The 23,297-nt window shown below is 42.1% G+C and overlaps 1 protein-coding gene across 8 annotated transcripts in view; it reads left to right on the top strand.

Moving 5' to 3' along the window:
- The window catches only part of tmem117 (transmembrane protein 117), a 433,777-nt gene that overhangs the window by 405,655 nt on the left and 4,825 nt on the right, over positions 1-23,297 (top strand). For all 8 annotated transcript variants that reach the window (XR_006314397.1, XM_043708697.1, XM_043708699.1 and 5 more), the window contains one exon: positions 21,420-21,549. Coding sequence is in view for 7 of the 8 variants with exons in the window: in XM_043708697.1 (XP_043564632.1) it covers positions 21,420-21,549 (130 nt within the window). In the remaining variant the exon portion in view is untranslated. The remainder of the gene's footprint in view (positions 1-21,419; positions 21,550-23,297) is intronic.

The following is a 23,297-nucleotide window of genomic DNA, read 5'->3' as shown; positions in this document are numbered from 1 at the left end:
CTTTTCTGCATTAAACTCCATTTGCCACCTCTCCGCTCAGCTCCGCAGCTTATCTATGCCCCTCTGTAACTAATAACATCCCTTGGCAGTATCCACATCTCCACCGACCTTAGTGTCATCCACAAATTTACTAACCCATCCTTTTTTGCCCTCATCCAGGTCATTTATAAGAATGACAAAAGCAGTGGACACAAAACAGATCCTTGCGGTGCACCACTCGTTACTGAACTCCAGGCTGAACATTTTCCATCAACTACTACCCTCTGTCTTCTTTCAGCTAGCCAATTTCTAATCCAAATGGCTAAATCACCCTCAATCTCATGCTTCCTTATTTTGTGCTATAGCCTACCATGGGGAACCTTATCTCACACCTTAGTGAAATCCAGATACACCACATCAATTGCTTTACCCTCATCCACTTGTTTGGTCACCTTCTCAAAGAACTCAATAAGGTTGTGAAGCACGACCCACCCTTCACAAAACTGTGTTGACTATCTCTAATCAACTTATTACTCTCAATGATTATAAATCCTATCTCTTATAACCCTTTCCAACACTTTACCCACAACTGAAGTAAGGCTCACTGGTCTATAGTTAGCAGGATTGTCTTTACACTCCCTGTTGAACAAGGGAACAATATTTTCTATCCTCCAGTCTTCTGGCACTATTCCTGTAGACAATGACGATATAAAGATCAAAGCCAAAGGCTCGGCACTCTCCTCCCTGGCTTCCCAGAGAATCCTAAACTAAATCCCATCTGGCCCAGGGGACTTATCTATTTCCACACTCTGCAGGATTTCTAATGCCTCTTCCTTGTGAACCTCTATCCTATCCAGTCTAGTAGCCTGTGTCTCAGTATTCTCCTCAACCACATTGTCTTTTTCCAGTGTGAATGCTGATTAAAAAAAATCATTTAGCACTTCCCTTATTTTCTGTGAATCCACACACAACTTCCCACAACTCTCCTTGATTGGCCCTAAACTTACTCTAATCATTCTTTTATTCTGGACGTACTGAAAGAAAGCCTTAGGGTTTTCCTTGATCCTATCTGCCAATGACTTTCATGTCCCCTCCTGGCTCCTCCTTAGCTCTCTCTTTAGGTCTTTCCTGGCTAACCTGTAATTCTCAAATGCCCTAACTGAGCCTTCACTTCTCATCCTAACATAAGCCTTTTTCTTTCTCTTGACAACTTCTTTCGTAAACCACGATGCCTGTGCTAGACAACTTCCTCCCAGCCTGACAGGTACATTCTTATCAAGGCCCCGCAGTAGCTGTTCCTTGAATAAGCTCCATGTTTCAATTGTACCCATTCCCTGTAGTTTTCTTCCCCAGCCTATGCATCCTAAATCTTGCCTAATTGCATCATAATTGCCTTTCCCCCAGCAATAACTCTTGCCCTGCATTATATACCTATCCCTTTCCATTGCTAAAGTAAACATAACCGAATTGTGGTCACTATCACCAAACTGTTCACCTACCTCCAAATCTAACACCTGGCCGGGTTCATTACCCAGTACCAAACCCAATGTGGTCTCCCCTCTTGTTGTCCTGTCTACATACTGTGTCAGGAAATCCTCCTGCACACATTGGATAAAAACCGACCCATTCAAAGTACTTGAAATATAGTATTCCCAGTCAATATTTGGAAAGTTTAAGTCCCCCATAACAACTACCCTGTCACTCTCGCTCCTATCGAGGATCATCTTTGCGATCCTTTCCTCTACATCTCTGGAACTATTTGAAGACCTATAGAAAACTCCCAACAGGGTGATCTTTTCTTTTCTGTTTCTAACTTCAGCCCATACTACCTCAGTAGACGAAACCTCAAATGTCCTTTCTGCCACCGTAATACTGTCCTTGACTAACAATGCCACACATCCCCTTTACCATTTTCTCTGTTCTTACTGAAACATCTAAATCCCAGAATCTGCAACAACCATTCCTATCCCTCCTCTAGCCATGTCTCTGAAATGATCATAGCATTGAAATCCCAAGTACCAACTCATGCTGCAGGTTCACCCACCTTATTGATAACTTCCTCCCTGCAGGAGGTGTGGTTTACTAAAGAAGTTGAAGCTTTGTCAAGAGAAAGAAGAAGGCTTATGTTAGGATGAGACTGAAGGCTCAGTTAGGGCTCTTGAAAGTTACAAATTAGCCAGGAAAGACCTAAAGAGAGAGCTAAAAATAGCCAGGATAAGGAAGGAAGGTTGTGTGTCAAACCTGAGAAAAAGGGTGGGATTCTCAATGATTACTTTGCATCAGTGTTCACTGAGGAATGGGAAGTGATGAATGCTGAAATTAAAGATAGAAGTTTGTTTACTCTGGATCATGTTGACATAAGGAGGGGGAAGATGTGTTGGGTAGGCTAACTGATATTAAGGTGGACAAATCTCCAGGACCGGATGGCATCTATCCCAGGTTGTTGAGGGAGGCGAGAAAGGAAATAGCTGGGGCCCTGACGGATATCTTTGTGGCATCCTTAAACACAGGTGAGGTGCTGGAGGACTGGCTCATATTGTCCCCCTGTACAAGAAGGGTAGTAGGGATATTCCAGGAAACTACAGACCAGTGAGCCTGACATTATTCGTGGGAAAGTTGCTGGAGAAGCTACTGAGGGATAAAATCTATTTATATCTGGAAAAGAATGGGCTTATCAGTGATAGGCAACATTGTTTTGTGTGGGATAGATCGTGCCTTATCAACTTAATAGAGTTCTTTGATGAAGTGACCAAGTTGATAGATGAAGGAAGGGCTGTAGATGTCATATACATGGACTTTAGTAAGGCATTTGACAAGGTTTCCCATGGTAGACTAAGGGAGAAAGTGAAGTCACATGGTGTGGAGAGTGTTCTAGCTAGGTGGATAAAGAACTGGTTGAGGAACAGGAGACAGAGTGTAGTAGTTGAAGGGAGTTTCTCGAAATGGAGAAAGGTGACCAGTGGTGTTCCACAGGGGTCAGTGCTGGGGCTGCTGTTGTTTTTAATATACATAAATGATCTGGAAGAAGGCATTGTTAGTATGGTCAGTAAGTTTGCAGATGACATGAAGATTGGTGAAGTAGCAGAAAGCATAGGGAACTGTCAAAGAATACAGGAGAATATAGATAGACTAGAGAGTTGGGCAAAGAAGTGGCAGATGGAGTTCAATCCGGGAAAATGTGAGGTGATGCATTTTGGGAAGTCTGATTCTCGAGCAAAATATACTGTAAACGGAAGAGCCTTGGGAAAAGTTGATGAGCAGAGAGATCTGAGAGTTCAGGTCCATTGTACCCTGAAGGTGGCTGCACAGGTGGATAGAGTGGTCAAGAAGGCATATGGTATGCTTGCCTTTTTCAAACGGGGTATTGAGTATAAGAGCTGGCAGGTCATATTAAAGTTGGACAAGACTTTGGTTTGGCTGCATTTAGAATAAAGTGTACAGTTCTGGTCATATTACCAAAAGGATGTGGACACTTTGGAGGGGGTGCAGAGAAGGTTTACGAGGATGTTGCCTGGTATGGAAGGTGCTAGCTATAAAGAGAGATTGAGTAGGTTAGGATTGTTTTCATTAGCATAAAAGGAGATTGAGGGGGGACCTGATTGAGGTTTACAAAATCATGAAGGGTATAGACAGAGTAGATAGAGAAGCTTTTTCCCCAGAGCGAGGGATTCAATAACGAGAGATCACGCATTCAAGGTGAGAGGTGAAAAGTTTAAGGAAGATATGCACGGCAAGTACTTTACACAGAGGGTGTTAGGTGCCTGGAATGCGCTGCCGGCAGAGGTAGTAGAGGCAGGCACGGTAGATTCATTTAAGGTGCATCTGGACAAATGCATGAGTAGGTGGGGAGCAGAGGGATACAAATGCTTAGGGATTGGATGATAGGTTTAGAAAGTGGATTTGGATCAGCTCAGGCTTGGAGGGCCGAAGGACCTATTCCTGGGCTGTAAATTTCCTTTGTTCTTTGTTCTTATCCTGGATGCTCCTGGCATTGAAGTAGACACACTTCAAACCAACGTCTTGCTTGCCGGTGCCTTCTTGCGACCTTGCAACCTTATTTCTGACCTCACTACTTTCAACCTCCTGTATGCTGGAACTACCATTTAGGTTCACATCCCTCTGCTGAATTAGTTTAAACCCTCCTGAAGAGCATTAGGAAATCCCCCCACCCCCACCCCCCAATAATTGGCACCTCTCTGGTTCAGGTGAGGACCATCCTGTTTGTAGAGGTCCCACCTACCCCAGAAAGAGCCCCAATTATCCAGGAATTCCCGACTGCATCATCCCCGCTACCACGTATTCAACTCCTCTCTCTCTCTATTCCTCACTTCATTAGCATGTGGCACAGGTAACAAACCAGAGATAACAACTCTGTTTGTTCTAGCTCTAAGCTCCCACCTTAGCTCCCTGAATTTCTGCCTTTGATCCCCATCTCTCTTCCTACCTATGTCGTTGGTGCCCATGTGGACCACTGTTTTAAAGTATGTATTTTTATAAGTTTCATTAAACATTTTGCATAGTTATAAAAATAACTGAGTTGGGGATAAATGGGAGATTCAATGGCAATAGAGTTGCAAGTCTTTTGATTATATCTTCAGGGATATGTGCAGCCCAAGGTGTTATCCCTAGGTAAACTAGGAATAGGCAAGAAATACAGCCTTGCCAGAAGTTGATACATCACAAGAATATTGAAATAAGGATAAAATGCAGTGAAGGCAGATAAGTAGTTCATCATTCAATAATTATCAACTGAGGGTTCTCTCATTAACTCTTTCAATTCATTTCGTAAATGTTTTTTATTTTCTCAACTTGCGTAACAATAAGGAAAAATAATTCAACAAGTAAACATGCAGTATACAGAATTAATAATGTAATGAATTACTTCTGCACTTCCCACCCCCTCGACATGTTTTTATATGGAGGTCACAGCTGAATGCAAGAAGCATAATCTTAGCCATGTTATAGATTCAAAGCCACTCATCAGTAGGTTTGTCAATATCTGAATGACAGCCTCATTCAGTTTAATTAACAAATGTAATTGCTGCAGTCCAGCAGTTGAGAGACCAACTGACAATCAAAAGGCACATCATGAAAAATATTGATTCTTCATCGTGTAATGAAATCAATTATGTTTCACCATAAATAAATCTAATGCTACAATTAAAATGAGGATAAAATAAGAAGATCCAGAAAAGTAAAGATAAAAATCTCGCAACACCAGGTTATAATCCAACAGGTTTAATTGGAAGCACTAGCTTTCAGAGCGCTGCTCCTTCACAACCACCTGATGAAGGAGCGGCACTCCGAAAGCTAGTGCTTCCAATTAAACCTGTTGGACTATAACCTGGCGTTGTGATTTTTAACAGAAAAATAAACATAGCCTCTTTAACACAAGCTGTAGAAGAATATAAACTATGTTGATTAATATCCATTACATTAGTTATCTGGGCACTAATGCTTTGAATCATCCCAGATTGGAAATAATATCTAGTTAGTTAGGACCCTATAGGCTACCCTTGCTGTGAATGAAAAGACATTAACCCTCATGAAATTTAGCCACAATATCTGTGTTGTGTTAACATTACATAGAATCAAACATATAGCATTGACCTATTTTCACTGTTGCCTTCAGCTGAAGTTATGTAAATAATATCAGCAATTAATTGTAATATTACTCTCTCCACTCACAAGGAGGCCCAGATTTTGTTCCCAGACCTGGAGCATAGAGGAAGAGAAATCCCAGCTCTACAAACAGGAATTTTAAAAGTGGTAACACATACTTTCCAGTTTTTGTCCTGAGTGTTTGGTTGCATTGAGAGTCTAGGAGAAAGTGAGGACTGCGGACGCTGAAGATCAGAGTCGAGAATGTGTGGCTGGGAAATCACAGCAGGTCAGGCAGCATCTGAGGAGCAGGAGAATTGACGTTTCGGGCATAAGTCCTTCATCAGGAATTGAGAGTCTGGCCAGATGACCTGGGAAAAGCAGAGGAGGCTGATGGTTCCCAGGGCAGACTGTATGTGGAAAGGTTGCATGGGGGCTCAGGCACTATTCAAAGTCTAAAAATTATTGAAGCTTAAAACATCCCTCTTTCTCTTACTCCCTTTACTGATCTTGTCCCATCCATGCTAACCTGTGTCATCTAATTCATTGTGTTTACTACCATGGTTTCTATGCCCTCAATATCAACCTATCAAGCCTTGTACCTAGCCCATGACCTTTCTTGGCTATGTGCCAACCTATGTCCTGTATCCATCCCCTTGACTTTCCTTATGCTCCACGTGGCCTTATGTCCATTTATTCATCTCCTTTGACCCCACATAACTCCTTTGCCCCAAATAAGCCCCATGATCCCTTATGCCAACTCACAACCACCTCCACCCTTCACCCTTCCCTCTCCATGTCAACCACCTAATATCCACTGTTGGCAAACCTCAGGAGGCATGCTGATAATAAATAAAGTTATGCATCTATTGATGTTTTGAGAATTGAAAGAAAACACTCATTTATGCAAAAAACACTTGTTGATATTTGTTCGATTAATCCCTTACAAAAACCAATATTTCACTGAAGTGCTAATCCCTTGTTTAAAAAAAAGTTCCATTCTATAAACAGTGAGAGCTGTCCATCACAATGCTCACTTCACAGATATTCCATTGAAATATTTTTAGCTCAGGAAGTCAGTCTTGCAGCACGATTATGGCTTATGTCAAAGGCATGCTACAATACATTTTGTTTTAAAACTCCACACACTTTTTGGATAGCCCCTCAGAGAGCTTTGGCAGTTCCATTCATCATTTTGGTCATCACCAAAGTTATGGAAGGGCATAGTCGAATAGTGTGGTGCTGGAAAAGCACAGCTGGTCAGGGAGCATCTGAGGAGCAGGAGAGTCGACGTTTTGAGCATGAGCTCTTCATCAGGAATGAGGGGTGAGGCCAAGGGGGCTGAGAGATAAATAGGTGGGGCCTGGGTCTGGAAGGTAGCTGCAAATGTGATAAGTAGATGAAGGCGGGGGGTTGGTGATGGTGATAGGTCGGAGAGGAGGGTGGAGCAGATAGGTGGGAAGGAAGATGGACAGATAGGACAGTTCAAGAGGGCAGTGCCGATTTGGAGGGTTGGATCTGGGATAAGGTGGGGAGAGGGGAGATGAGGAAATCGGTGAAATCAACATTGATCCTGTGTGATTGGAGGGTCCCAAGGAAGATGAGGCGTTCTTCCTCCAGGCATTGAGTGACTAGGAATTGGGGGTCGAGCAGGCTCAGGGCTTGCATGTCCTTGGTGGATCGGGAGGGGAGTTGAAGTATTCGGCACAAGGTGGTGAGGTTGTTTAGTGAGTGTGTACCAGAGATGTTCTCTGAAACATTCCACAAGTTGGCGTCCCCTCTCCCCAATTTAGAGGAGACCAGTTGTGGAAGGGCATGTGTTTCAAGCAGCTCTCGCTAAGCAATAATCTGCACACTGATGCTCAGTTTGCATTCCACCAGAGCCACTCAGCTCCTGAGATCATTACAGCACAACACAAACGCAAGCATGAACTCCAGGCATGAAGTGAGAATGATTACACATGAGATCAAGCAATCTAGAAGGACCAAAGGTGGCAGATGCTCAGGATTCCTTGATTCCACTCTCAGTTAAATGCTACTTCCTGTCTTGAGTTTAACTCTTTTGTCCAGTTTGGACCAAGGCTATCATGAGGTCAGGAACTGAGGCTCTGCAGGACCCAAGCTAAGTGTCAGTAAGCAGATTATTGTTGAGCTGCCTCACATCAACAGGGACCCGGGTTCGATACCTATCTCAGGCGACTGTCTGTGTGGAGTTTACACATTCTCCTCGTGTCTGCTTGGGTTTCCTCCAGGAGCTCCGGTTTCCTCCCACAGTCCAAAGATGTGCAGATCAGGTGAATTGGTCGTGCTGAATAGACTTAAATTGAACCCGGGTCTTTGGCGCTGTGAGGCAACAGTGCTAACCACTGAGCCACCATGCCGTCCCTTGTTTCTTGTTATAAAGTGAAGCGAATAAAATTGGTTGAAGACTGGCACCTGTGATGGTGGGGACCTCAGGAAGAGGTTGAGCTGGATTGTCCATTCTGCCTGAATATGGATGCAAAACCTCAGCCTTCTCTTTTTAACTAATACACTCTAACAATTGAGGATGGAGATGTTTGTGGAGCCATTCTCTTTGTTGAGTTGTCTGTCACCATTCATAACAAGATATGGTAGGACTGCGAAGCTTAGATTTGATCCATTGGCTGTGGGATTCCTTTGTTCTATTCATTGCTGGTGCAAGTTAGTCCTATGTTGCAGCTTCACCATGTTATCACACCATTTTTAAGTATGCCTGATGCTGCTTCTGGCATATCCTGCTGCAGTCTTCATTGAATCAGAGTTGATCTCCTGGCTTAATGGTAATGGAATATATTCTGCACCATGAAGTTGCAGATTGTGATTGAATACGAACCTGCTGCTAATGATGATTATTATGGACCAGATCAAACCCCGTCAAAACCTGTCAAGGAGTAGCCTAGACCTTAACGTTTTCTTATTTTAAAGACAAATGCTAGGCATTGTATTCCAGATGGAATTTGATTCATCAAACAATCAAGCTTGAAGCAAAATACACTTTATTCAGAGACTATAATTAAAATAGAAACATAAGGACTGGAATATTAGAAAACAATAAAATGATAGATAATTTAAGTACTAAACAGTAACTTTTCCAATATAGTAACATCCCATAAACATGCCCTTGGCAAAAGGCAAATGAGATCGATTATCTCTCACACATTTCTAGTAGCAGGAAGAGAGTCCAAGCTTTTAGCTGTAATGAAGAGAGGGAGAGATGTAGCAGCTTTCACAACCGAACAGCGACCGAAAGCTAAACTAAACTTCCTGGTTCTGCAGGAGCTTGACCCCACTCATTCAGGGAGCTTCTATTGTTCCCAACTTTACTTAAAAAAAAAAATCAAGGCCTCACAAGCTGTTTACTTTATTGGCTTGATGCAGACTGCTCAGTGCCTCTATCTCAACCTCTCTTCACAAAAAAGAACAGAATAAAATATACCTCTTAAAGCCATAGTATCATCACGTGACCCACAGTGACCTATGAATGCCCAGTCTAAGTTGTTAAATCTGTTTGAAACCTCTGCACTTCAGCACGGTGACAGTGCTGCACAACACAATGCATGATATCCTCAATGTAAAGGAGGTCTTCATCTCTACAAGGACTGTGCAGTCATCAGTCTTACTGAGTGTACTGGTATCTGCTGTAGGTAGATTGGTGAAGACAAGGCAATGGCCTCTTTTCCCTCTTGTTGATTCCCTCACCACCTGCTGCAGATTCAATCAATACCTTTTAGATCTTGGCCGGCTCAGTTGGTATTTGTACTACCGAGCCATGGAGATTAGTAATGGGCATTGAAGTCCCAAGCAGAGTCAATTCTGTGCACTTGCCACTCACTGCATTCTCCAAATGGTGTTCACTTTGGAAGGACACTTAATCATCAACTTAGAGGGTTAGAGGTGAGCTAGGGAGAGGCTGTCATAAGTGGTCAGCCATTTCACAGGACAGTTAATAGTCAACCACATTGCTGTGGGTCTGGGGTCACATGTAGGCCAGACCAGGTAAAGATTTCCTTCCCTTAATGATATTAGTGAACCAGATTGGTTTTTACAACAATTGAGCATGGTTTCAGGCTCACTATTAGCCCGATTAATGAATAAAAGACAACTTCACGATCTGCTGTGGTGGGATTTGAATGCGTCTCTGCAACATTCACCTGCACCATTGGGATTCTTAATCTAATTACAATGCCACTGTGGTTGGCACCTCCTGAACATCTGATTTGGACCTGTTCAGGGAGCCTTCCAGCACACTGTGTGATTAGCACTGGAGGCCAAATCATGCCCTTGTTTTGCAGCAATAGCTGCAGTAATCCATTTAAACGAGCAAAGCCTTTTTTTTTCAAGGAGAGAAGGTAACTGTGAGGCAAATGGGTGTGGAGTGGGGTGGCAGGTAGCTGGTTGAGGAAGTAGCATGCAGGTGGATAAGGGGATAGTGTGGCAAGGTAACAGATAGGTAAGAGTGTACCACTTGTGAATGTGGGGGTAGGGTGGAAGGTGGGTGTGTGTAGGTGGCAGGTACTTGGATGAGGGGCAGAATAGTACTGGGTGGGTGAGGTGGGGAGTGAGTAGTGTGGAGACAGTTAAGTAAGTGGAAGTGTGGGGTGAACCAGGTGTGGGAAACTGGCAGCTAGGTGTCAAATGGGACAGTCAGGCATCTGGGTTGTACTGTGCTTGGGTGTTGGGCTCAAGTATCAAGGAGGTGGGTGAGTGTCTAGGAGGTTGTCAGATGCCCAGGGTGAGTGGGTGTCAAAACTTGTGTGGTGGTCAAAATGCCCCAAATTTCTTTGACACTAACTCAAAGTTGGAGACTTGTTTGGGGCCCAAACACAGGATATTTGCTCACTAAATGTTTAAACTTCTCAGGCAATTACTTTATAGTCAGTACATTGGGATGCAAGGGTATCCTGTAAAAACACAGAATCCCTACAATGTGGAAGCAGGCTATTTGGCCCATCGAATCCACACTGACCCTCTGAAGAACATCCCACCACATTCCCTGTGGCTAATCCACTTAACAGCATGCCATCCCCACCCTGTCCCTGTTACCCTGCATTTCCTATGGCTAATCCACCAAACCTACACATCCTTGGACACTATGGACAATTTAGCATAGCCAATCCAACAAACCCACGCATCTTTGGACCATGGGAGGAAACTGGAGCACCGGGAGGAAACCCACACAGACTCAGGAGAATGTGCAAACTCCACACAGACAGTTGCCCAAGGGTGGAATTAAAGCCAAGTCCCTGGCACTATGAGGCAGCAATGCTAACCACTGAGCCACTGTGCTGCCTTTATGTTCTTGCCCTTATAGCTCAGCTGTGAGAGTACATCTGGTCTCCAGCAATCTGAAGGATAAAGATATGGGCTGTTATTTCATGCTAATGCTTTTGAAAATCAATTCAGTGATTGTAAGCAATATTGGCTCTACAGGATAAAAAAAAATCCCAACTTCAGTTTATTTGATTGAACCCATCCGAATTAATGGTGAGACCTGCTGGACACTGTTAACTCTGCTGAACAGAAATCATTAATATTAGAAGGTATTGCAATTAGGGTTCAGACTGTGCTATTATGCCCCATCATCCAGAAGAAAATTCTGTTTTGGCCTCTTGAGCAGACTCTGTAGCTTGTAGTTATTTTTTTAAACAAGCAAACCAAATTTTAAAAGTTTGTCACTGGAAAGGTGGTATCTCAAATTAGCAAACACATGTCAGTACTTGCGTTAAGAAAAGCTCTGAAATCATCATCTTGATCAAAATGGATATCTTGGTTTTTATCATTGTGGCCACTTCAGTTGTATTCAAATTGAAGTTCTTGACCTCGGGAGTTGCTCTCATCTACAAGTGAGGAATGGATTCAAAGCTAAGCATGTTTGCTGTTATGCGGTTTTTCCCACACGGCATGTTGAACTCATGCATTTAGAGAGTTTATATTCAGCTTTAATAACTTTCCAACTTGTATTGTAATATTGTCGACACTGATGCATCCATTAGCAATGATAGGCCACACAGTTTGCTCTGAGTGGGGATATATTTTCCAGGTGGTGTAACACTGAGCTCTAATCAATTCCATGCTTCAAACGTCCCTCCATTATAAAGGCAGATATTATCTGCTCAGTAGTTCAAGCATTTTCTGTTTTTACCTTCGTATATAGTCTGTTTCATGTCGCTGTCCATTCATCTGAACTCAGGTTGAAATTTTAGCTCCTCGTTCTGTGAGTTGACAAGTCAGTTGTTACAAAAGTTATTATTGCATGGCTGTGATAGCATCAAAGAATTCAACCCAGCAGAAACTGGCAATTTGGCAAATCAAAATGGTCTGTGATCTTCTCTTTACTCTTCACATATTTAATGAAAACTTACTTTCTCACTCATTATCCAAACCCTTTAACATTCCTCTTTTCTAAGTAAGTATTGTGCTGTCTTGAAAAATAATTTATACAGTCTGTTTCAATAATAGGTTGTGGCTTAAACTTTAACGTACTATTCTATGCAAAAGTACCCTTTTAACCTTCCCAGTTAATTCTCCACTGTTTTCTTAATTCTGTCTTTTTAGAATTACCCTGCTGAATTGTGAAAAACAATTTCTTCACCATCTTAACCAGTGTTGTTTTCTTCAGTCATCCTTTATCCCCCCCAATCTCTAACAATCTCAGATTTTCATTCTCAAGTTTTGAATTGCAAACCAGTCTGAATCCTGCTTCCTTTCCCAGACTAGCGGTGCCCAGAAACATTATTTTCATTGCAGGATGGTGGGAATAGGCTGGAATTGGGACATTACCTCTTAAAGCAGGCCAGAGGTAGAAATGGAAGCATGCAGTTTCCGAGGTAGGCGTGTCTCCATTCACTGAGATGTCAGCCTGGTTTCGTACATGAATGTTGGGCAGCCCTAGCGCTTATGTCTCCATGTCCTTGCCTTATCACCCATCCCAATGTTGCTCAGATCTTTCCATGCCCACTTACAAAGTATCCATTGTACATGGAACTCATGGGCCCTCTTCGAGTAACATTTGTACAATTTCAAAGATTTATCAATAAACAGTCACTCAGAAAACTCTTCAAAAAGCCTAATCCTCTTTGGAACTCTCAAACTATCAATCAAACCCAACCATTCAAAACTAATGTAAGCAGCAAGCAATAGATAGAACTAAGTGATTCCACAACCCATGACTCAGATCTAAGTTCTGCAGTCCTGATACATTCAGGTGTGAACAATGAAACAAATCACTGGAGGAGACTCCACAAATGTCCCCACCCTAAATGATGGAAGGGTCCAGCACATCAGTGCAGAAGTATTTGCAACAATATTCTTTCAGAATTGTCAACTGAATGATCCATCTCTGTCTCCTCAGAGTTCCCTTATATCACAGATGCCAGCCCTCAACCCACTCAGTTCACTCCACATGATATCAAAAAGCATTTAAAGGCATTGGATACTGCAAAGGTAGTCCTGACAATGTTCTGGCAATAGTACTGGAGGCTTGAGCTCCCCAGCCCAGCTGTGCTAGTACAACTTAAATAACACCAATGATTCGAATGTGGAATATTGACGAGCTATGTCCTGTATACAGAAAGTAGGACAAACTCAACTTGTCCAATTACCATGGAAGCTGTCTTCAACAGTGCTATCAAGCAGCACCTGCTCAGGGGCACCCAGTTTGGGTTCCCCCAGGACCACTCAGTACCTGACCTCATTATCGCCTGGTTCAAACGTGGACAAACCAGCTGAACTCCAGAGGTGAGGTGAGATTGACTACTCTTGATATCAAGGCTGCATTTGACCAAGTGTGGCATAAAGGCAACCTAGTGAAACTTTGAATTATAGGAGGAAACAGGAGCACCCAGAGGAAGCCCACAGAGGCACCTGCCTGAGGCTGGAATTGAATCTGGGTTCCTGGCGCTGTGAAGCAGTTGTGTTAACCATCGAGCCACCATGCTGCCCCGCTATCATCTATAGCTGTTTCAGCAATGGTCTTCCCTCCATCTTAAGGTCAGAAGTGGAGGTTTTTTTAAGATTAGATTCCCTACAATGTGGAAACAGGCCAATCAGCCCAACAACTTCACACCGACCCTCTGAAGAGTAACCCACCCAGACTCATTTCCCTCTGACTAATGCACCTAACACTATGGGCAATTTAGCATAACCAATTCACCTAACCTTGGATTGGGGTGGAAACCGGAGCACCCAGTGGAAACCCATGCAGACATGGGGAGAATGTGCAAACTCCACACAGACAGTCGCTCAAGGCTGGAATCGAACTGGGTTCCTGGTGCTGTGAGGTAGCAGAGCTAACCACTGAGCCACCATATTTGCCAATGATTGTGCAATGTTCAGCACCATTTCAGAGTCCTCAGATACTGAAGCATTCCACATCCAAATGCAGCAAAGCCAGGACAATAACCAGATTGGGTTGGGCTGGGCTGACAAGTGGCAAGTAACATTCCCACTACATAGGTGTTCACCATCTCTGACAAGACAAATCTAATCACTGCCTCACAGCGCCAGGGACCCAGATTCGATTCCCGCCTCGGACAACTGTCTGTGTGGAGTTTGCACATTCTCCCCCTGTCTGTGTGGGTTTCCTCCGGGTGCTCCGGTTTCCTCCCACAGTCCAAAGATGTGAATTGGCCGTGCTAAATTGCCATAATGTTAGGTGCATTAGTCAGGGGTAAATGTAGGAAAATGGGTCTTGGTGGGTTGCTCTTCGGAGGGTTGGTGTGGACTTGTTGGGTGAAAGGGCCTGTTTCCACACTGTAGGGAATCTAATCAAATCTAAACATTTAATGGCTTTACCATCACCGAATCCCATACTATTAACATCCTGGCAATTATTCTTGACCAAAAACTGAACTGGACTAGCCATATGAATATGGTACAATGGCAGGTCAGAAGCTAGGAATCCTGCAATGAGTAACTCACCACCTGACTCCCCAAAGTCTGTCCACCATGTACAAGGCACAAGGCAGGAGTACAATGGAATACTCCCCACTTGCCTGGATGGGTGCAGCTCCAACAACATTCGAAGTTTCACACCATTCAGGACAAAGCAGCCTGCTTGATTGGCACTACATTCACAAGCATCCATTCCCTCCACCATGAACACTCCGTAATAGCAGTGTGTACTATCCTCAAGGCGCACTACAGAAATTCGTGAAGGTTCCTTATTGAGAACCGTCCAATCCCATGACCACTTCCATTTTAAGGAAAAGTGCTGCAGGTACATGGCCACTTGCTCATTCCACTCCAAAGTCGCTCATCGTCCTGATCTGGAAATATATCACCATTCCTTCAATATCACTGAAACTCTCACTAATGGCATTGTAGATGTACCTACACTAAATGAACTGCAACCGTTCAAGAAGTCAGTTCATCACCATCTGGAGGGCAACTAGGGCTGGGCAATAATTGCGGGCCAGTCACTGCTGCCCACATACAATGAATGAACACAAGAAGTCATCTTGAAAATAAGCATAATCATCTTGTGCTCATGAAACTCTCAAAGTATCCATGCAAAACCTCTTTAAAAACATAATCCTATTAACTAGCCAAAACTGACTGTCAAAACAGACCTTTCGATCCTCCTGACAGTTGTCTCAACAGTTCTGTTTCATTGAATCTGTTAGTGATTTGGAGCTCTGTCAAATATTCACATTTGGATTTCATTGCACAACTTTGTTAACAAAGCCATCAGAACTGAATACATTGAAACTTTTGAAGTAGTGGAAGATTTCTGTTGCACTCGGTCAAAGGCTAAATGATAAGCTGGGCTGGTCAAAGAAACTGATGAAGGGCTTTTGCCCGAAACGTCAATTCTCTTGCTCCTCGGATGCTGCCTGATCTGCTGTGTTTTTCCAGAACCACACTCTTGACTTTAATCTCCAGCATTTGCAGTCCTCACTTTCACCTGGTCAAAGAAACTGACCATCCATCCCATTGCTTTGAAGTATCAACACATGGCTAGGCTGATGTTTAAAAAATTGCAGTTATCTGCTCAACAGCTTTTCCAAAAGTTCAGTGGTTAGCTGGGGCTGTCAGGCAAAGAAAAAATTAAGCTACAGGATAGCTGTAGAAGAGCACTTTATATACTGTGTGCAGAATTATCATATATCTGAACGTAGTTTTCAGAACTGTCTTTCCCATCTTCTTGTAGTTATACTGATCCAGGAGAGTGAGGAGTGCTGAATTATACTTACTGTAGCAATCTATCTCTCATCATTTGCAAGTGTTCTTGCCAGATTATATTCATCAGCACCAAAGATATGAATTATGCTTTGGATATTTGTGGTCACAGTAATATGCCGAGTTTCAGAATCATTTTGGGTAATATATTTTTAAAAATTTAATTCAGTGAATGAGGGTTTACTGGCTGCCCCAGAATTTATTCCTATCTCTTCTCTGGAGATTATTGCTATTATTAGGTTAGTTCATTTCCTTGGATCAATTTTTAAAAATCCAATAATTAGTGTGGTAAAGGTGTCGGTCTCTTTTACGACTTGCTGGCACATTTCTTTGTGCAATGTATATTGGTGTTACTTTAACAAGAATTGTCATATTCCTTCCAACTTGGCATGTTTCATTTGAAGAATCTTCTATTTAACTGGACTATCATTGCTTTTGCTACTTTTGTCCTTTCATGTTTTAAAATGGGATATGCTGTTGTGTGAGAATATCACTTCAATACATATACCATGCAAGATCCTCATCGGTGACATCTGAAGTACTGCTCTGATTGGTTTTGTTTCCTTCACCCTGTCGCAATCATTTCTTTTTACAATCCTGAACTACCTGGAAGTTTAAGCTCAAACCCCTTTAATCTAGATCCCAAAACTCAAAGACTATTGGTTTGCAGTTGTTGTGTGCCACTGTAATGCTGTCTGCATCCAAAAATAAACAACCCCAATTTACATTTGATGCGGATGCCAAAGTAGAAAGAAAAAAGATTATTTCTGATTCCAGCTTTTAAGTATTACTGACTCATTATTACTAACTCCTCAGCTTAAGGCTCTGCTTTAAGGTCCTATCCAGATTCCAGATGAGATTAGGTGATGCTGTTGAAGGGTTATCCACTTGCATTTTCTTTCTCATCTATCTTATTTTTCTTACAGCCAGAAGTACATTCAATTGTTATGCAGTAATAAGCAAGTGCCAAGATGCAGCCCTTAATGAGTTTGATGACAGTTATATAAAATATTCAGCTGCATCAAGTGAAATGATTTACTTGTAATGAATGCACTTCAGGTTATAACTGAAGGTACATTTCCAGAAGAAGACTCAGAATACAAAGTGAACCTTTGTGTAATGCACATTGATAAAAGAGTTGAAATTGTGAGGGAAAGGTAATTTTAAATGCCAGATATACTTAATATCCTGCAATAATGGCAAGTAATTATGGCATCACCTGTCTTTGCTGACCTGGTAAGATTATTAATTTTTTTTCTGCATCTGCTTCTCGGTCCGTTGGCTGAAGGATGTTTACCAGCTTCTATCAAACATTTGGCCCCCCCTTCCTGTGGTATTTTAATCACGTTCTTATATTTGGTCCTTCAATGATTCTACCCAAGAAAGGGATGACTGTCTTTTTGCCCTCCTTGTACAGATGTTCATTCTTTCAGAATTAGCTTGATGACATGCTAATCAGTAAATTACCATAGCTGTCCCAAAGTTCTACTGGAGTCCTTCACATTTACAGCAATGCTGGATCTTCCAACTACTAAAGTTGAGCTGACAACTATTCCCCAAGCTCAGTCACAACATTGTAACATAGCTGCTCTCTCAAATATTTCCATGTTCATAATCATCATATTCCAAGTTGGACAGGTATTTTTGGACACTGTCTCCATTCCAGGCAAGCCTATCTCAAACAGAGAATCTATGCTATTATATGAATAGAGAAAACAATGGCAGTGACACACATTTGAATGGCACCATCAAATAGGAGATGATCACAGGGCACCTAGGAACAAGATATGCTCTAAGTTATTCAGACCAAATATGGTTCCGGACCCTTATGTCAGAATACTGCCCTTTGAGGAACACAGTCACCTAGCGCTGTTTTATCTCAAATGGACAAAGAATGGCTAGAGGGTGGGTTCATTGATCAATCAAGGATGATGGCTGGGATCTCTATACTGAAGGGCCAATAGGAGGAGCTGCACCTGGCAGGAGCTACAGCCTTCCATTAATGGTAGGGATGTGATACTTCCACCTTACAACATTTAAAGCATGCCACAGAAGCTGGCCAACACGGAGGGAAAAGGCCTGGACAGGGTGACTCGTGGTTACATCTGCGGCTGGACAGGCTGGCTGCCAATGCTGTTGTGGAGGGGGCGGGGGCTACAGGCTGACTGGAAGATTTCAGTCACCTTCTGTAAATTGTAATTGTTTTCAATTGTCATTTAGTTATAATAGATAGTTAATTTCATTAAGTAGCTACTTAACTACTATAACTGGCTACCTGCCACTTGCAAGTCAATAGCCCTTCTGTTCTGGATGCCTCTTGCAGGATAATGTTGTGAGGATATGATGGTGCTGGAAAGTATGCTTGCCAGCCAGCTGGACAAAGTTGTGTCCAGTTATTTCCATGCTTATCCTTGTGTGGGAGCCAACATTTTCCCTCCAGCCTTAATTGTTGAATTGATTTGAAGCATTAATGAATGTGCACTCTCTCTAGATTCATTATGTTAGAGCCATTTTCCTAAAGCACATGATAGTGTTGTCTGCTCATTTGTTTGATGTAATCCTGCCAACTGCAACAGCATTTTATTACTTGTTATAATTTGTTTCAATAGATTAGATGACAAATTATTTATCCTGAATTCTCATTATTCATTCAAATATTTGATAACTTGTTCATTCAATGTACATTGGTCTTGAAGGGCTTGCTTTTCGGAGAATGATTAGCCATAGGTAATGGTGATAGAAAATACAAAATAATAGTTTTATGCAAAAGTAATGCCAGAATGTTGAAACCTGAAAGGGATTTTGCCATTAAGATTGAAAGTAAGGATGTGTTTTACTGTTTCCATTTCCATTATTTATGATCTATACAATACAATTGTCAAGCTTAGTAGCCATTCTGCCGAAATATTGGTTAGATTTATTTTGTGTCCCTGCTTTAGGCCAGTGATCATATTTCCATGCACGCTTGCAATGCTGGTTTCTGGAAAATTAATCATGTGATTTATGGGGCCAGCAGCAAAGACTCTAAAATGTAAATGTGGGAATAAAAAATCTTGAAAAATTCATGTCTGTGCAGGAGCTTCTGACACAATTTTCTTCTGTGCTCGGCCGAGTCCATTAAATAAGGTTTTTGGTGATAAAGTTCAATGGTAATCACAGGTGGAAGTGGGATAAAAAAAATCAAATGTTGCTGCAGGACACAAAAAGAGGAGCTTCCTAAAGTGACTCTGTATGAATCCCTGGTGGATTGAAAACATTCAGCAAGGAGTTCCCAGATCATCCATCAGAAAAAAATGAAAAGGGTTAAAAAGACTGTGTTGTATCTGCTGTGGATCTTCTGATACTAACTTGTACTGAATCATACTTTTGAGCTCTAGCACAGAGATGTGTTTATTTATCTTTCAGCTGGATTGTTTTTCTCTCTCAGCCCAGCTGACAAGATTGCATCCTTTCCATTTTGTCAATGCTGAAGGAACCCATATCAAATGCCACTCTATATTGTTACTGTCAGTATTAATCCTTTTGCTTTATGCTTCTATTACAATAATGGAGGGAGAACAGTGACACAGATTTGTTCATCTTTTGTACTGTCCTAGTCTCTCATTTAGTTCCATGTTGTAACATGAGGTAGTGATGCTGCATCAGGATTTGCTTTAGGTCAGATTGTCATGTTTAATAGCTTTGACAGTGTATGTAGTTGGTGCTGTTTCAGATTGTATTCATTTTTCTCTCACTATTTATTTTCTTTATCAGGCTGTTTAATCAGTTAAAAATACTCTAGGTGTTATCTGAAGAGGAGTGGAAGCTAAATTTGGAGTCACAGAGATGTACAGCATGGAAACAGACCCTTCAGTCCAATCTGTCCATGCCAACCAGATAAATGGGCACAGGGATCATGACAAATGTTTCCTCTAAACTGTGCCAGTATCTGAGCTGCACTAAGTTGCGAATATGCCAAATTGGCGACACACATACAATTCACAAACAAATTTCCCATTATTACGCACCATGAGTAGATATGGTTTAGTTTTAAAGGGACTGTGCACTGCAACAAGCTGAGCACAGGCAACAGACAGAAATGAGGGAAGACATTGATGAAGATAAATACAACATGGACAGCAGGCCATCTTGGTGTTGCCTGTTCATCTCGATATGTCAGCATCCAACCAGTGTTAACAGTGCTGCTGACTGACTGGATATTTTAGCAGGAGCTATGCATTGAGTTGTGTCATCATATACAAAGAAGAGTTGGACAGAATGTAGCAGGAATTCTGAATGCTGTGCTGAGCACTGACCCTCCTAATTTGCGTGTAGCCTTGCAATTAGATGTGTAATGCGTGTGAGCTTGCAACTTAATCAGATTGTCATCTGTTGGTTTGGAAGTGAATAATGAGGGAAGAAAAATGAAGAAAGTGAAATTGCAATCAGTGAGATTGTAGGTTTGTGTTAAATATTTGAAAACCAAATATGCTGAAAAGAAAAAAATAGTGGTTTTAAATAAAATTAATAGAAATTTGATTGGCACTTTGAGTTTAAAATCCTTGTATCGGTCTCTTATAACTGATAATATTAAATTTAATGAGCCCACAGTGCGATAGGTTGGTGATAATATATGACAGGGTGTGATTTTTAAAAGCAAAATATTCTGTTTCCAACATGCTTTAAAGTACTAATAAATTCTGTTTTACGGATAAGTGGGAGCATAACAAAGAGTGTGGGTCGAACAACAAAAGGACGTGCTTTTAGGCAAGTCTAATTCTAGAGTGAATTATACAATGAATGGAAGAGCCTTGGGAAAAGTTGATGGGCAGAGAGATCTGGGAGTGCAGGTCCATTGTACCCTGAAGGTTGCTGTACAGGTGGATAGAGTGGTCAAGAAGGCATATAGTATGCTTGCCTTCATTGGACATGGTATTGAGTATAAGAGCTGGCAAGTTATGTTAAAATTGTACAAGACATTGGTTCGGCCGCATTTAGAATACTGTGTACAGTTCTGGTCACCACATTACCAAAAGGATGTGGACACTTTGGAGAAGGTGCAGAGAAGGTTTACGAGCATGTTGCCTGGTATGGAAGGTGCTAGCTATGAAGAGAGGTTGAGTAGGTTAGGTTTATTTCATTAGAAAAAGGGAGATTGAGGGGGGATCTGATTGAGGCTTATAAAATCATGAAGGGTATAGACAGGGTGGATAGAGACAAGCTTTTTCCCAGGGTGAAGGATTCAATAACGAGAGGTCACGGTTTCAAGGTGAGGGGTGGAAAGTTTAAGGGGGATACACGTGGCAAGTACTTCACACAGAGGGTGGTGGGTGTTTGGAACGCGTTGCCAGCAGAGGTGGTAGAGGCAGGCACGGTAGATTCATTTAAGATGTGTCTGGACAGATGCATGAGTAGTTGGGGAGCAGAGGGTTACAAATGCCTAGGTATTGACTGACAGGTTTAGACAGTACATTTGGATCGGCTCAGGCTTGAAGGGCTGAAGGGCCTGTTCCTGGTCTGTAAATTTTCTTCGTTCTTTGTTCTAATAAGAGCATACCAAGGCACAATGATTAAAGGACATCAGGCAGTAAGTTCCTTATTTACTGCTGAACAGTATTGTACAGCAACTTGTTGCTGAAAATGTTATGTTTCTTTGTTAGGATTGGGAGTTTCCACAATTTATGGAAAATTTGGAAATCAATCTACCTGGTCTTCCAACCTCACATATTCACCTAAGACTGCCTCGTTTCCAGAAGATATTCAAGGAAGAATACCTCATTTGTATAACAGGTAAGAAAGCTTAATTTGGACGTAGTATTTCTAATGGACAAGTTATAGTAAGGGAAGATGCATAACTTTCCAGTGAAGAATGGAGAACGTGCCCCTTGATCCAAATTGACTTGACCCTGCTAACCTTATTTCACCTAATACTGTACTTATTTCTCACTGTTTGTAACACCATGGAAGTTGATGAGTACTCGTAGAATAGAATCCCTACAGTTTGGAAGTGGGCACTTTGACCCAACAAGTCCACACCAACCCTCCAAAGAGCATCCCACCCAGACCCATTCCCCCACCCTATTACTCTGCATTTACCCCTGACTAATGCACCTATCCTACACTTCCCTGAACACTGGGCAATTTACCATTGCCAATTTTCCTAAACTGCACATCTTTGGATTAGCAATTTTTGAGAAGATTTGTAGCTCAGGTTGATGATAAGTCTGTAAGTTAGCTCACTGAGTTTGAAGGTTTGTTTTCAGATATTTTGTCACCATATTAGGTAACATCATCAGTGAGAGTCTCTGGTGAAGCGCTAGTGGTATTTCCCAGCTCTCTCTTTATCGGTCTTGGTTTCTTAAGGTGGGTGATGTCATTTCCGGTCCTGTTTTTCAAGGGAAGGTAGATAGGATCTAAGTGGCTGTGTTTATTGATGGAGTTCTGGTTGGAATGGCTAGAAAAAAGAAAGGAAATAACATCCCCCACCTTAAAAAACCAAGATGTATAAATAAAGAGGCGGGAGATACCACCAGTGCTTCACCGGAGACTCTCACTGATGATGTTACCTCGTCATGGTGACGAAACGTTTGAAAACAAACCTTCAAGCTCAGCGGGCTAACTTACAGACTTAACATCTTTGGATTATGGGAGAAAACCAGAGCACCCGGAGGAAATCCACACAGACACGAGGAGAATGTGTGCAAACTCCACACAGTCGTCCGAGCGTGGAATCGAGCCCAGGTCCCTGGCGTGGTGAGGCAGCAATGCTAACCACTGGATAATCACAGATTAAATGTTAAAAGTATTTCTATTGCTGTTTGCCATCTTTTATATCTAATAGTATTTGCCTGGTGTTTAAAGTTCTCCAAAGATCAATAATTTTCGAAGTAATTGGGAGCTTGCAAAATCATACATGATTTTGTTTAAAATCTGCATAAGCTTTAATAAATAAAAGCAAAACTCTGTATGCTGCACATCTGAAATAAAGGCAGAAAATTCTGGGAATAGTCAGATCTGGAAGCATCTTTTGAGAGAAACAATAAAATTTTCACGTTGATGATCTTTCATCAGTATTCTTTTCAATTTTTGATACGCATACATATTTTATGCAAAGCCCATAAACCCACACTCTTCAGTGTTAAATTAACACCTTTGATCCCTCCCTGGAGTTGTGCACTGCACAACCATTTGCATCTGCAATGGCCAGCCTGATGTACCCTCTTGAGAAGGGAACTTCTTTTGGGTATCCTGACCAGGTATTATCTAAGGTTAAAGTGAGGTCTGCAGATGCTGGAGATCAGAGCTGGAAATGTGTTGCTGGAAAAGCGCAGCAGGTCAGGCAGCATCCAGGGAACAGGAGAATCGACGTTTCGGGCATAAGCCCTTCTTCAGGAATGGGGAAAGTTTGTCCAGCAGGCTAAGTTAAAAGGTAGGGAGGAGGGACTTGGGGGAGGGGCGTCAGAAATGTGATAGGTGGAAAGAGGTCAAGGTGAGGGTGAAAGGTCAGACTGGGGTGGGGGCGGAGAGGGCGGGAAGAA

This window comes from Chiloscyllium plagiosum, chromosome 19 (genome assembly GCF_004010195.1).
Source record: "Chiloscyllium plagiosum isolate BGI_BamShark_2017 chromosome 19, ASM401019v2, whole genome shotgun sequence".
NCBI lineage: Eukaryota > Metazoa > Chordata > Chondrichthyes > Orectolobiformes > Hemiscylliidae > Chiloscyllium > Chiloscyllium plagiosum.
This window is presented reverse-complemented; position numbering and strand designations above follow the sequence as displayed.